At 49.5% G+C, this 15,501-nt stretch overlaps 1 protein-coding gene across 2 annotated transcripts in view; it reads right to left on the bottom strand.

Annotated features, from left to right (window-relative positions):
- Positions 1-15,501, bottom strand: part of GRIK4 (glutamate ionotropic receptor kainate type subunit 4) — a 485,478-nt gene that overhangs the window by 26,508 nt on the left and 443,469 nt on the right. For both annotated transcript variants that reach the window (XM_043901237.1, XM_043901238.1), the window contains exons 14-15: positions 7,339-7,448; positions 3,262-3,435 (exon numbers count right to left, since the gene is read on the bottom strand). In XM_043901237.1, the coding sequence (XP_043757172.1) occupies positions 3,262-3,435; positions 7,339-7,448 (284 nt within the window). The remainder of the gene's footprint in view (positions 1-3,261; positions 3,436-7,338; positions 7,449-15,501) is intronic.

Raw genomic sequence — 15,501 nt, 5'->3', positions numbered from 1 at the left:
TGCAGCTGACCTTCAGAGGAGCATCTCCATGTACTGAGCACCCACAGAGAGCCGCACCCTCCAGCTCCTGTACTCCCGACAACTCAGGGAGGTGAAATTCTTATTCTGACTTTACAGGGGAGGAAACCGAGGCTCAGAGAAGCAAAGTCACATGGCCAAGTAACACATGGAGAAATTCGTATTCTAAAACCAGTTCTACAAATCGTCAGAGCAGGAGCTCTTCAAGACAAACTGATGACAAGCACCTTTGAGCCGCTGAGAAGTTGGAATTATAAAACACTCTTACAAAGGTCATGCTATTTCAAAATGGAAGGTTGTTGCACTGGGTAGATCGAACTCATTTAAAATTAGAATAGCTCTGCAACTCAGGCGGCACACATGCTAAAGTCATTAAAACCAGTTTGTTCACTTAAGTAGGTTAAACAGGACTTCTACCATCTGGTCAGCAGTATGGATCTGCTTTCTAATCCATTTGTTTATTGGGGTTCAAAGATATATGTAAGCACAACTGAGGCTGGCGAATCGCCAAGTTCTGAATCAGTGGAGTCTGAATTAATGAGGCTTCAATTCATTACGAAGACATTGCCAACGAAGGCACAGTGTTTGCCACGGGCTGCGCCAGGGAAGCTTGCAGGTGGGTTTGCAAGAGCAGGAAGTCCCATTACCCCCTTGGCCTGTGCACTTTCTTCCAGGAGTGAAAGGACAGGTGCACCCATCAACTTGATGGGCACATCCACATGCCAGCCCACCAGATCCACACCCCAGACCACTAGTAAGAGATCTGGTTTTAGTTCTGGCATTGTCTAATTCCACCTGTGAGACCTTGGGGGAAAGCTACACAGCTCCTCTGAGGTCGTTTGCTTGTCTAATAAATGGGGGATAACAATGCCTGCTTTGTGTTTCCCGGGAGGCACAGTGGTAAAGAATCCACCTGCCAGTGCAGGAGATGCAAGATACTAAGGTTTGATCCCTGGTTCAGGAAGATCCCCTGGAGGAGGAAATGGCAACCCACTCCAGTATTCTTGCCTGGAGAATCCCATGGACAGAGGAGACTGGCAGGCCACAGTCCATGGGGTCGCAAAGAGTTGGACATGACTTAGCGACTAAACACCCTAATAATGCCTGGTTTATCTGTCTTGGATCAGATCAGATAACATGTCATTAGTGACTAACTATCTGTAAAGGATGAGACGAGCGTGAGATACAGAGACGAGTAGAGACTGTCCCATTTCATCACAAATGGGATGAAAATCATTTGTCTACCTTCCCTACTGGTGACCTGTAAGGGCCAAGAGTCCCTCCATCCTCAAATTGGCTTTCCTGCTCCTGCCAGAGTTCTTATACCCTCTTGTAAGTTGTTTCTCATGAGCCTCCCCCAGAGGAGGCTGGGGGTGGTGGTGAGTGGTCCCCAGGTGGAGGTGAGCATTTGGAAGTTGCTCTGACCCACTGCTGTGGGTTAATGAGCCCTGGGTATGGACATGACCTCAGAGCTGGCTGGAGGGTTCCCTCAACCACACAGCTACACTCTGGCATCTGTTCTGCCCTGGACAGCCATGTGGCTGTTTATGCCACCAGTCACAGGGGACAGTTCCGAGAGCCTAAGTAGCTCAGTGCAAGCCCATCGCCTCTGCTGAGAAAGCAAATTACACCCAAGCTCCCTCCAGAGGGGCCAACAGAGCCTTGCTCCTGTGCCAAACGGGCATTTTATTGTGAAGTTGGCATTCTTGTTAGAGACACGGCATTTTCTGTCACTTGCTCTGGATGAGGATGCCACGGTAGGCCACGAAGGCCGGGTCCTCTGACCTCCCACTCTCCAGGGAGCCAACAAACTGAGGCTGTGATTTCATAGCCAAGAGCTCCAAGAGGCACAGGGGCGCACCAACACCCCTGGGTCAGGCTGGGGAGGGCCGAGCCTCCCTCCCACACACGCTCTGGAGCAGGGTAACTGAGCCACCTGGGGCCAGCTATTTAAAGCCCTTCTGAGCCAGTGGGCTGAGTCAACAGCCTGCAGGACAGGTGGTCCCCTCGGCACCAGGGCAGATGTCCCCTAGGGGAGGGAATTGCTGGAGGCACGAGCTGACAGGTTAAGGGAGCAGGCAACGGAGCCCCACTTGGAGGCACATGGTAACATGCCCCTTTGGAAGGAAAAGTCCAGGTAGGAAGGGATCAAAATCTATAGCTGACGTCTCATCTCCGGGTTTCTGCCCAGATTTCCTGGATTTTTCAGAGAGTTCTGCGACTGTGCCTGCCAAGGTCTCCTTTCTGCCGGGGAACGTGAGGCCTGGCTCCCCATGGTGATTAGCTCAGTGACTCCTGGGCTCGATGTGATAATGGGTGAGCATCCTGCCCCAGTCATTTACATCCTACTGTATTTGTCACTTATCAGTCCCAGCTGTGTTTCCACCTGCTAGGATCAGCCCCAGTCCAGTGACTCCCAGGTAACTGTCCAGATGCTCCACCATCCCCAGCATCCTCATCCCTTCCCCTTTCCTCTGGCTTACACAGGCTGAGAAGGAGGGGAGAGAATGAAGGCTGTAAGTCCTAAAAGCTGTGACACCAAGCCTGATGGTGGGTTTTTAAGTGAGGATGGAGAACTTGCCTCTCAAGGCTACATTGATATTTCATTTCCCCCCAAAATGAATGGTCTAATAGCAATGATCAGTTCAAACATTTATGTGGCACTTCCAACTTTTCAGGGAACTTTCCCACACTTTGAATCATTTCACCCTCTTCCTTTTGCCCTGCCTGATCCAAGAGGAGAAGGAGCTGGCCAACCGCCCTGTGGACCCTGCTGTCAACTTAGATCCTGAGGTCCCGTCCAACTCTGAGCCACTAAGAGCTTGCATTTTTCTACACCTGCTGAGGTGGACACATCTGGCAGGCCCAGAGGCAGGAGCAGAGGGACAGAGCTCCAGAAAGCTGCTGGAGGGGGAGTGATGTGACTTGGGGTTGGTGGGGGGAGGGCAGGGACTTCCTGCTACACACTGTGCACATTTGCACAAATTTGCACATGACTTCTCAGGCCCTGCCTCTCAAATGCCAGTCATTCTCAGGTCAGGAAGTTGTAACTGCCTTGCTGTGGGCTTTCAAGGCATTTTCTCACCGGGTCTCCTTTTGTGTCTTGGCTAAACTGCACCCCCCACTGCCCCTCCCCCCACCCCACCAGCCCTCTGAGCTGGCAGAGGCTGTCCGAGGGCGGAGCTGAGGTTCCTGCCGGCTGGAAGCCAGATCAGGGCTCATCTGAGGACCCCAGGATCTTACCAGACGCCACTGACGCAGCGGGTGGATAAGGCGCGCGGGGCGATGGTGGAGCCCTGCTGCATGAAGCCCCCGACTGGAAACCAGAGGCTGTTGCCCAGGGAGTACTGATTCACAAGGAGACTGCACCGGCCCTGGGCACACGGGTGGGGGCTGTACCACTCGTAGGGGGTCAGCCTGTGGGAGAAAGGAGCACAGATCAGCGCCGTGGAGCGTGGGCACGAACAAGGGGTGCTGGGGGCATGGGGCTGCTCTTCTTCTGGCCTGACCCCTGGACCTTGGTAGCTGCCTGTGGCCTTGGGCAAGCCAGCTCCCTTCTGTTGGACTATGTTGGCAGTTTCGGAACTTTCTTTAATCAAAGAAACATCTTAATTTTTTCAAAATAAGTCACAGAGGTAGATGGCTGGGAATTGCTTGTCCTGTCTTTTTTTGGTCCCCCGAAGTGACCACAGAGAGAACCCTAGGGCCCCACAGAGCCGTGGATTGAAAACTCCCAACCCAGAGCGGAAATTTTCAAAATGTAACTGACATAATCACCAAGAAGGCTTGTGAAAACACGGATTGCTGGGCCCCAGCCCTGAAGTGTCTGATTCGCTAAGTCTGGGTGAGGCCTACGAATCTGAAGGTTCCAGGGGGAAGGGGATGCCACTGGTCCAGGGAGCACACTTCGCAAACCACTGGACCCAGTGGTTCCCTCCAGCCCTGGTTCTCAACCCTGTCTGTGTTTCAGACTCACCCGGGAGCTTTTTAAAAAATGCCAACACCTGGATTGCATGCCCAGAGGTTCTGACTTTATTTGTCCAGGTACGGCCTGGGCCTCAGCATGTTTCAGGGCTCCCTGGACGAGTGTGATGGGCACATGGGGTTGACAAGGCACACAGGCTCCTTCGATGGTCCCTCGCAGCCTCACGCTGGCCTCTCTCTCAGCAGTACCTCTGATGTCTCTGATGCCCTATCTTCCTGCCCACCAGACACACGCCCTCCCTCCTCTTCTGCAGACTGCCTCCCACACAAAGCCTTCCAGCTCCGATGTGAGAGACGCATCTGGATGTATGACAAGAAGGGCAGGGCTGCGTGTTCACGCGATGTCATCATCTCCCCCGGCCTTCCTGTCCCTTCAGCCTAGTCTGCACGTGCGGTGCTGCAGGGCTGGTTCACATTTCCTTCGCTGCTGCTTGTTCCTGACTACAAGGCCAGTGTGCCGTCTCTGGCCCCTGCCCCCACGCGTCCTCCTTCCTTCCAGGGGTAGTGGGGTGGGATCATACTCGTGGGGCTTCACCCCAGTGGTTCCCAAGCCTAAGGGTGGTTAGATGTGAGCTTCAGAACTACAGATTCCTGGGGCCTCATCCCTAGAGATTCTGAGATGATCTGACTTAGACATTCAAGTTTTTTTAAAGCTCCCTGTATGACTCTGGTATCAGCTGGCTTGGGAACGGCTGTTATAGAGCAGTGGTTTTCAAACATCTTTTCCCCTCTAAAATCTTACCCAGAAGTACAATATATGAGAGAGAAAAGTGGAGCTGGTCTGAATGAAGACGAGCTGAGGCCACAGAGCTCTGTACACCTAGCCTCTTCACCGCCCCTCCACATGTCCGTGCCTACCAGGAGCCTCCACGTCCCGGGGAACCCAGTTTGAAAGCCATTGCCTTGGGCCCGATTACCCTACCCTCAGATATTACTTATATAGGATATTATATGTATTTTGCTGTTGTTGTTCAATCGCTAAGTCCACGTTGGACTGCACATGCCAGGCTCCTCTGTCCTTCACTGTCTCCTGGAGTTTGCTCAAATTCATGTCCATTGAATCAGTGACAACATCCAACCAACTCATCCTCTGTTGTCCCCTTCTCCTCCAGCCTTCAATCTTGCCCAGAATCAGGGTCTTTTCCAATGAACTAGCTCTTCATATCAAGTGGCCTGTGTATCTGTGTGTGTGTGTGTGTGTGTGTGTATACACACCTTGCATGATATATATGATGTATGATCAGACCTCTAGTACAATTTTCTGGTTAATCTTTTTGTTAATTCTGGATCCTGGGGGGCAGTGTGTGTGTGTGAATGTGGATGGCAGGAGAGAGGGGCTGTTTAAGCCCCCAGGGCTGATTGAAAAGCTTCAGGCTGTGGCAGGCAGGGTGAAGCAGTCTTGTGTGTGTGTGTGTGTGTGTGTGTGTGTGTGTGTGTATGTATCTGATAGCCATACCCTAATACCACTTCCAGGCCCCCGAGGTCACCTGAGAACCATGACCTTCTCCACACAGGGGCTCAATCAAAGGGGACAAGAGTGAATTGCAGGGCAGCGGAGCCGAGACTCAGGCAGACAGCTTCCTGTGAGCAGCCGCAGACAGCCCAGCGAAGTGCAGAGGGGACGTGTCAGATGGCGTGCCAGCTCCCGCGCCTCGCCAGTCGACACCGACAACAGGTACGTGACAGCGGCCACGGCTACAGGCCCAAGGGGGGTAGGGGCACCCAAGGGGCACGTGCAGCAGACTGTGATGATGACCAGGTTGTAAGCAAGGCCTTTCCCCCTCTGGCTGGACCTCAGGGGTCATGGCTTTGATCTCCACTGGAAGAGGCGTGGAGTGGGTGATGCCATGCCTCTTGGGCAGGCTGGGAACTGCCCCAGGGGTTTGTACTCCAAAGGTCCTTGGGGCTCCATTTTCATTTTTTAAAATTTATTTTTAATTGGGGAGAAATTGCTTTACACTGTCGTGTTGGTTCCTGGTGCGGGTGTGCGTGTTTGGTCATGTCTGACTCTTTGAGAGCCCACGGACACAGCCCACCAAGCTTCTCTGCCCATGGGATTTTCCAGGCAAGAATACTGGAGTTGGTAGTGATTTCCTTTTCCAGGGGATCTTCCTGATTCAGGGATCGAACCTGGGTCTCCTGCATTGCAAGCAGAGGATTCTTTACCATCTGAGACACTAGGGAAGCCTGGTCTCCTCTGTACAATGATGCAAATCACCCATAATTATACACACATCACCTCCCTCCTGGGAGTTCCATCTTCTAGCTGGAAGGAGCACAGGCTCCCCTTGAGCAATGAATAGCTGTGCTTCTGCGGAAGACCCCACCCCACAGAGGTGGACTGTTCACTACAGAATAGGCCAGCGCTGCCCCTGTAGCCCCGAGGCAGAGGAGAGCGGACGGCCGGACCAGAGCCACTGTCAGCCCCCTAGACTCTCACTCTGAGTGGGTCTTGGCTCCTCTGAGGTGATCAGTTGAGCTCTGAGCAGGAAGCAGGGATCTGCATGAGTGACCTGAATCACGGGAGCTGGCTCTGCCTCTGGATAGTAAGTGGGCTCTCCTGAAGCCCAACTTAGAGCCTCAGAGAGAAACGACCCCTCTGTGCATCCTCCTGGGATGCTCCTTGGCTTCTTCCTGGGCTCAGGGACACTCTCTCGTCTAGGGAGATGGGTTTCTTGTCCTCCCCAACCCCTGATCTGGACCATGTGTCTCAACTCAGCGCTGCTTGCCAATGCTGCTTTCCATCCTGCCCTGCTGCTGCCAGCCACCCTGCACGGTCTCCATTCAACAGGGCAGCTGTGTTTTCACAGACAGACCCAGGCTGGGGAAGCGCCAGGCCCTCTGCAGAGGAGGCCGTCTCCCTCGCCTGTGTCACCGAGGCTGCCAGTTCCCCACTCCGGACTTGCAGGCTCTGTTTCCTGTCACTCAGCACTTTGTGGCAGGTCCTGGCGAGGACAGATGCCAGGGCAGCCAACGGCAGGGCAGGGCACTTAATCAGGGTAATCTTCCCACCACCTTCCTCCCCACCTCTCTCTCCCAAAGCAGGGGGCTGGAGACCGGGAAGCAAGAGGGGTAAGAGGTAAGGGACACAAATTCGGACAAGCTCGCCTGCCTGTGTTGCGCGTATCAGGGGATGGGCACGTAGATGGATGGACGGGCAGTGCCCGGCTGACAGCCGGCCGAGTGGCTCGGGTCCTGAGTCCGTCTCCCATTCCTCTGGTTTGGCACCAAGGGCTTCTCCACCCGCCCCCTCCTGCTCCCCACCCACGCCCGTGCAGTTCCCAGAGGTGGACACGAGGTGGCGGTGTGAGGACAGCGACGGGGAGAAGCCAGTACCGAGCCACGAGGAAGAGGACGCAGCTGACGGCCAGATAGGCTAGAAGCATGAAGAGCCAGACGCCTGGAGAAAATGGGTCCAGGAAGGAGAAATAGCCGGGTCTGCGTCCCTGGAAATGGAGACAGAAACGAGATCCATGTATGCATTCAGTCAGCACAGCCCTTGGGCAGGGGAGGGCAGAGGGGTTGGTGAGCTGGGAATGGCTCCAGACTGGACTGCCTGGGGTTATGGGTGATTGGTTTAAACGACACAGGGGCTGAAGGCGTAGAGGGGTCTGCTCTGAAACCCATCTACACAGCCCTTATCTCAGTTGATGAAACTAAAGAATGGCCCAGGGCCTCATCACTTCCTAGGATGAAGGAGGGTCTGTGCTGGGCAACAGAACAGCCCTCAGTGACCCTTATATGTGTCCCCATGTCCTCCAGGGGGAGCGTAGATGGGCTCTGAAGCACCTTTGAGCTGTTGATGTCTGAGGACATGTAGCCCCCTCTCTGCCACGCACGTCTTTCTTATGAGGATGCTAATTCGACAGGCATCCTTGGATTTTGGGTTGCAGGGTGATCTCACATACAGGGAGACCTTCTCATGTAAACCTCAAACAGGGTGCTGTGAAGCACCCAGATTCTTATTTTCATTGTATTAGGAAAAAAAGCAAAGCCCTAGGGCATTCAAGAGATCTGTCCACGGCTCATCAGTGGAAGAACTGGGACTCAAATGCATGCTTGCTGACACAAAGCCCAGGATGCAGCGGAAAAATATGGCTGTCCCTAGGTCAGGCAGTCATGGGAACCAAAGGATGGAGCCAGGAACCAGCCAGAAAGCTGGGGACCACACTCTGGCGGGGGGCACTTTCTGCAGGAAAGTGAGATGGAATGAGAAGGAAGAAATTTCAGAATCTGCTCCCGGTCTTTAGCAGTGTGGTCTCAGGAAGTGCACACCCCTCTCCAGGCTCCACTGGAGCTGATCTAGATCAAAGGTGATACCCTGGTGACCTGCAGCCCACAGACCACTTGTTTGTTAACTTGTAGTGCTTACTCATTTTGATAAGCTGTCAACGTTAAGTGACTAGGACGTTTCACAGAAAAATCCAGATTTCTGGCTTAAAAAATGGATGATCTGGCCATGTTGGGCCTAATTCTCAACCAGCTGGAGCTGAGTGGTGGCCGTTCACTCAAGACAGGGTCCCTCTCTGCAGCTCCCACTGCTGCCCAGGTCTTGAACCAGGCTTGCTTCTTCCACTTACTATGAAACCACTGGAACAAATGTTCCCTAAAGACCATTCTAAATCGAAAATGATATGATTTTTATGATTCCAGGAAGCTAGGAAGTCCATGGATAGGGTAGAAAACCAGTATTAACCTCAGGGGTGAGATGAACAGGTAAACTTTCAAGTTCAAGGACATATCAGTCATGGCACAACCTGCTGTCAATATCAAGATATGTCATTTTGCACTGGGGTTCCCAGAGACAACACGGGGAGCTATCTATGCCAATACTGAGCTAATCTCAGTCAGCTTTCTGGGCTTTTGTTATCCAAGGACATGAGATCCATCCAGACCATGAGATCATGCTGAGAAACTGCAGGTAACAACAGCTGCTCCCAAGGCAGCATCTAAGGAGCAGGGGAGACAATGCTGCAAGGCCCTGTTCTATTTGCACAAACCCCAATCGTGGGTAATTTTCAACTGCTCTTCTGGTGAGTTCTCCATCCCTTCCCAGTGAACCAATAGACAAATTCCCAAAGCACTTGGGAGTATAATTTTACTCTCCCACTGAGGACACAGTCCAGAGGGTACAGAGTGAAGAAGTCAAAGCTTACCCTCTGCTAGTGGGGCACTGGTTCCTGGATCTTGAAGTCCTTCATCAGTGTGACAGTGACCCCTGGGGTTGTCTGTCTGAAATTGGATTTCTCTCCTAATGTGGCTTAGACCAGGGAACTGCCCTCTGATACCAACTGCAATTTCTTTGCCTCATGTGTGTTCATGTTGAGCTGCAGGGAACACTCAGGTGACTGGGAAAATAAAACAGCTTGAGGGACAAAGCCCAGTGACCAGGGGAACAGGAGAGAAATAGGGAGAAGACCATTTGAGTATGTATGGTCCTATCACTATGTAAATTGTCTAACAGGAAGAAGGACTCAATACAGCAGAATTGGAGTCCTCCGTTAGTCATTCCCGTGTCCATCACGGGACTAACCATGCCTTCATCATCATCCTAAGAGCCAGTGCAGATGCGGGAAGATACAGACTGAGTCCAGAGGGGATGAAGATGCCCATTATGTCTACACACCTGCTGCAGATAATCACTAGCTTGGGCCATTCCTGGGGTCCTTCTATCCCCTGGAACTTCTCTGGGCAAATGTACATGAATTCTACACCTGTCACTCATGACTACTTCACTCTGTGTCTCCCAACTAAGAGATATCCAGGAGAAAAAAATTCTTTCATTGTTGCTCTCTGAATCTGAAACCCCATTAGATGCTCAATGTCAGAAATCTATACCTGATTATATCACAACGAATGAAATTGAGGAAAATGACAGCACTATTTAAAGCTGCCATATTTGGTTATGGGTGATAAGAAATGATGCACAGCCATGGGAAAAATTCCTGGAGACTTAAGTTATAAAACACAGAGCATCACACAAACAAGGATCAAGACATAAACAGAGCTCCCCTGGAAACATATCAGTCACACTGGCAAGGCAACATCTGATTCCACGTGTGATTGACTGACGCCAACCAGAAGAGCAAGGAATGGGCAGTCATTTGAGATGTGGGTCTGGGCTTGCACAGACTAGGCTTGGACTAAGCCCAAGCTGTTTTTATGATGCCAAAGAGAAGTATGTTCCTTGCAAGGCTCTGAACGCCTCCTGTTTTTTTCTATGTGGATGCTTTTGATTGCTTCCTTCCCAACAGACATCTGAGTTACTGGTGCTGGGGGGTAGATCAGGTGTCACATGCCACTGACATTTCTTCCTAATAACAGGTTTTCCTTAACCCAACGGATATATGGATATATGATGGTGATGCTTTTCTTCAGAAGAACTCAAAATGCTTCACTATGTTCTTTGGATTTCAGTACTCAGTACTCCATATTGACAGATGGAGGAAATGGGACCCAGGGAGGTTAAGTGCCGTGCTCACATCACTGGTGATGGTTTCAATTTCTCTGGTGCTCATTTGTCAAGCTGTGCCATAGGGATACCGTGCTCTCCTTCTTTCAAAAGGCAGCTGTACCGCATCTTCCTCTCTGTTTTATCTTTACAATTTGCTTCAATAAACTCCCTAATTAATCCCACGCCTTCTCCCCAATGCCAACAGAATCCCAGCCTACTTGATTGCACCCCCTTAAAGTACTCTAAACATTATTTATTTATACTCATCATCATTTAAGACTCTTGAGAGTACCGTGGTCAGTAAGGAGATCAACCCAGTCAATCCTAAAGGAAATCAACCCTGAATATTCATTGGAAGGACTGATGCTGAAGCGGAAACTCCAGTACTTTGGCTACCTGATGCGAAGAACTGACTCATTGGAAAAGACCCTGATGTTGGGAAAGATTGAAGGCAGGAGAACGGGGCAACAGAGGATGAGATGGTTGGATGGCATCACCAATTCAATGGACATGAGTTTGAGCAAGCTCTGGGAGTTGGTGATGGACAGGGAAGCCTGGTGTGCTGCAGTCCATGGGGTAGAAAAGAATCGGACATGACTGAGTGAGTGACCAACAATGAACCATCCTTTAGGGGGGCTCTCTTATTGATTTATACATGTCTCTGTTGACTACACTTTGGGCCTGCTCCTTCTGGTGAAGACAACCACTTTGAAGTAGATAATTGGTGATACAGAGTCTATGCCCCAAATGTCTAGGACAGGCCAAGCCCTGTAAATGGGGCTGCAAATTAGATGGCACCAAAGTGGAAACTGGTTCCTTGATTTTTGTATTGTGTTTCAGACTGACCACATCAGAGCCAGCATCATGGATGCCGTCGGATGGTGAGCGAGACGGGGCTGGTCACCAAATGACTACGATCCCTGAGTGGCAAGGCCCTTTGAATGTCAGCAGTAGAGCTGTTCACAGAGTTACAGAGTGGAACTAATCTCCTCTTGCCTGGTGAAAATTCCTCTTATCCTTAAAAAAATCCATAAACTCACTGACACTTCATTCCACATTTACTGGAAGGAATGACATTATAGTAAGAAAGTAATTGCTTGCCCAGAGTCTGGAGCCAAATGCATAAGGACATCAGGGCCAGGTAGTGCAGGACAGGTAATGAATTAACACGCAGACTCTGGAGTCAGCCTGCCCAGGACTGAATCCTGGCTGTACCATATACAATAATGGGACCCTGGGCAAGTTACGTAAGCTCTCTAGGTCTCCATGTCTTCTTCTGTAACATGGAGTAATCATAAAACCTCCCTCATGCATTGTTTTAACACATGGTAAGTGCTATACAAGTGTTGGCTCCCCCTCTGTCTAATGGGCTTCCCTGGTGGCTCAAAGGTAAAGAATCCACCTGCCAATGCAGGAGATGCAGGGTTGATCCCTGCATGGGAAAGATCCCCTGGAGGAGGGCATGGCAACCCCCTCCAGTACTCTAGACTGGGAAATCCCATGGACAGAGGAGCCTGGCGGGCTACAGTCCACGGGGTCGCAAAGAATCGGACATGACTTTGCCACTGAACAACAACTGTCTGATGGTAGCCATGTGTGAGAGAGGTGGGGGAGGTGGTGTGTGACCAAAGAGAGAACTTCCTTTTACAGTCCTCCCTCATGGACAAGAAATCCAATTTTCTGCCCCGTAGTAGCACATGCTAAAGATGCTTGGAGGGAGAATTCCATCTTGCCACATTCCCTTTCTGTAACTCCTAGAGTTTTTGTGGGTTATAATACATGAATGGTTTTAGAAAAGGCAGAGGAACCAGAGATCAAATTGCCAACATCTGCTGGATCATTGAAAAAGCAAGAGAGTTCCAGAAAAACATCTATTTCTGCTTTATTGACTATGCCAAAGCCTTTGACTGTGTGGATCACAATAAACTGTGGAAAATTCTGAAAGAGATGGCCATACCAGACCACCTGACCTGCCTCCTGAGAAACCTGTATGCAGGTCAGGAAGCAACAGTTAGAACTGGACATGGAACAACAGACTGGTTCCAAATAGGAAAAGGAGTACGTCAAGGCTATATATTGTCACTCTGCTTATTTAACTTATATGCAGAGTACATCTTGAGAAATGCTGGGCTGGAGGAAGCACAAGCTGGAATCAAGATTGCCGGGAGAAATATCAATAACCTCAGATATGCAGATGATAGCACCCTTATGGCAGAAAGTGAAGAAGAACTAAAGAGCCTCTTGATGAAAGTGAAAGAGGAGAGTGAAAAAGTTGGCTTAAAGCTCAACATTCAGAAAACTAAGATCATGGCATCTGGTCCCATCACTTCATGGCAAATAGATGGGGAAACAGTGGGAATAGTGGCTGACTTTATTTTTCTGGGCTCCAAAATCAGTGCAGATGGTGACTGCAGCAATGAAATTAAAAGACGCTTACTCTTTGGAAAGAAAGTTATGACCAACCTAGATAGCATATTAAAAAGCAGAGACATTACTTTGCCAACAAAGGTCCGTCTAGTCAAGGCTGTGGTTTTTCCAGTGGTCATGTATGGATGTGAGAGTTGGACTATAAAGAAAGCTGAGCACCAAAGAATTGATGCCTTTGACCTGTGGTGTTGCAGAAGACTCTTGAGAGTCCCTTGGACTGCAAAGATCCAACCAGTCCATCCTAAAGGAGATCAGTCCTGGGTGTTCATTGGAAGGACTGATGCTGAAGCTGAAACTCCAATACTTTGGCCACCTGATGTGAAGAGCTGACTCATTGGAAAAGACCTTGATGCTGGGAAGGATTGAGGGCAGGAGGAGAAGGGGACGACAGAGGATGAGATGGTTGGATGGCATCACTGACTCAATGGACATGGGTTTGGGTGGACTCCGGGAGTTGGTGATGGACAGGGAGGCCTGGCGTGCTGCAACTCACGAGGTCGCAAAGAGTCAGACACGACTAAGCAACTGAACTGAACTGAACTGATACATGAATCATGAGGGTTTCCCCAGGGCTCCCCCGGGAAGTGATTAGGGTAATACCAGGCTCTCTTCTGGAAGGCTGGCTCTTAGAAGCTGGTAATTGCAAGCTTTGGAACTCAGTTCCACCTCAGCCTTCCCAGAGAAGTCAAGACAGAGTGGCTCAGATTTGCAGCAGGCTCTTCTGTATTTGTGTGAGGGCTGGGCACCCTCATCACCATTTCCTGACATACAGACTTGTGACATCAGTGCTCTTCCTTCTCTTCCTCCAGCAGAACTCTTCCCTCTCCAGCAGAACCAATGACAAAGGCTCATCCTGTCCTCCATGTGGTCTTGCCAGTCTGTAGAACTAAATGGCCATTCATACAGAGGTTTCTTTCCACTACCAATTGTTATCAGTGGTCAATAAAACACTCCTTAGGGCTGAAGAAACAGGTAAGACAGATGCAGTCTCCATGAATCCTTCTGGAAGAAGCAGAAGGAGGTGATTCTTGGTCCACCCCAGGAACCCATGGATAACTCCCTCAGTGTGTCTGCAGTGGATTGTCTTGATATTTTGGTTTAGGATGCACTTCCCACCTCTGACTCCAAGAGGAAAAAAGAAGTAAGCAATTAATTCCTCTTCACTTAAAACACCCAGATGGGGTTGTTGCCTTTATAATCCAGATGCTGGTGTATCTATTTTCACTTTGCTGATTGGGAATCTGGCACAAGAAGACCTAAGTTCTAAACCTGGTCCTGACCTTGACTTTCTGAGTGATCTTAGGTGAACCATTCTGCTTCTCTGGGTGCTGTTTTCTTCTTCCAGAAAGTGTAACACCACAGTCAGCATGAAGTGGGGATGTGAGAATTACTATAGTAACATTGATAAAATCCTTGAGCTTCTTGAGAGAGGAGCACTCTATAAATAACTAATATTAACATGATTGTACATCCAGAGAATCATACTTCCATTATATGGGCTATCAGGTTACTTAGTTTTAAGGAATAGAACTTTATTCATTTTCTATTTTCTTATAACAGAGTATTAAGCAGTATTAGAAATGATTCATTGGTTTACTAAGTATTATTCTCCATTTTCCTAGACAGTCTTTCTGAGATGAAACAGACCTTCTTGAAAAAAGACTAATACATCCAGAAAAAAATGCCAGGTGTTAATTTAATGTTGACATTTTCTTCTTGCTCATTTTTAAATTTAATCACTGTTTGCTTTTTTTTTTTTTACTTTTCTTTAGAGAGACAATTCTTGTCAAGGGTTAAGAAGAGAAAAAGAACAAAGCATCAAACTTTTACATTTGTCATTCAAAGATGGAGCAGGACATCGCAGGGAAAAATAATTAACTCATATTTTCTAAAAACGTACTTATTTCTTTACCTGTTTTTGATGGCCCTGGTTGCGGCACACGGGCACTTGGTTGTTGCATGTGGGCTTTCTTTAGTTGTGGCGAGTTGGGGCTACTCTCCAGCTGTGGCCTGCAGGCTCAGTAGTTGCAGCTCATGGGCTTAGTTGCCCTGAGCTATATGGGATCTTAGTTTCCAGACCAGGGATCGAACCTGTGTCTCCTGCATGGGCAAGCGGATTCTTAACTACTGGACCACCAGGGAAATCTCACTGACTCAAATTTTCAAGGGAGCCTTAGATGCTCTGGCTGGTTCAGGACACTATATGGGATCATAGATAGTATCATCAGATTAGAAAGGATCTTGAAAGATCACCTAACACATGTCCTTGACACAAGGAAACATACCTACTATACCATAAAGATAGACTGAAAATCTGGGTTCTGTGCCACTCCCATCACTTCACCCTCTTTCTTCTTTCCCCTGCACCACTGGCCATCACTGACCTCAGAATCCTTCTGTGTGAAACGAGAATTCTACTGTCTGCCTCAGGGGGGTTGCTGTAGTAAACCAGAGATTGTTATGTGGAAGTGCTTCATGAATAACGAGGCGTCAGACGATGTTAGTCAACATGCAAATATCCTGGACATGCACCCAACCTCCTTGAATATATCGATGCTGAATTTTTAAAACTTGATTATCCATCTGGGGCCTCTATGTGCCAAATGTCAAACCCCAGG

This window comes from Cervus elaphus, chromosome 1, assembly GCF_910594005.1.
Source record: "Cervus elaphus chromosome 1, mCerEla1.1, whole genome shotgun sequence".
Lineage (NCBI taxonomy): Eukaryota > Metazoa > Chordata > Mammalia > Artiodactyla > Cervidae > Cervus > Cervus elaphus.
The sequence above is the reverse complement of the archived record's forward strand: the minus strand, read 5'-3'. Positions and strand labels throughout refer to the sequence as shown.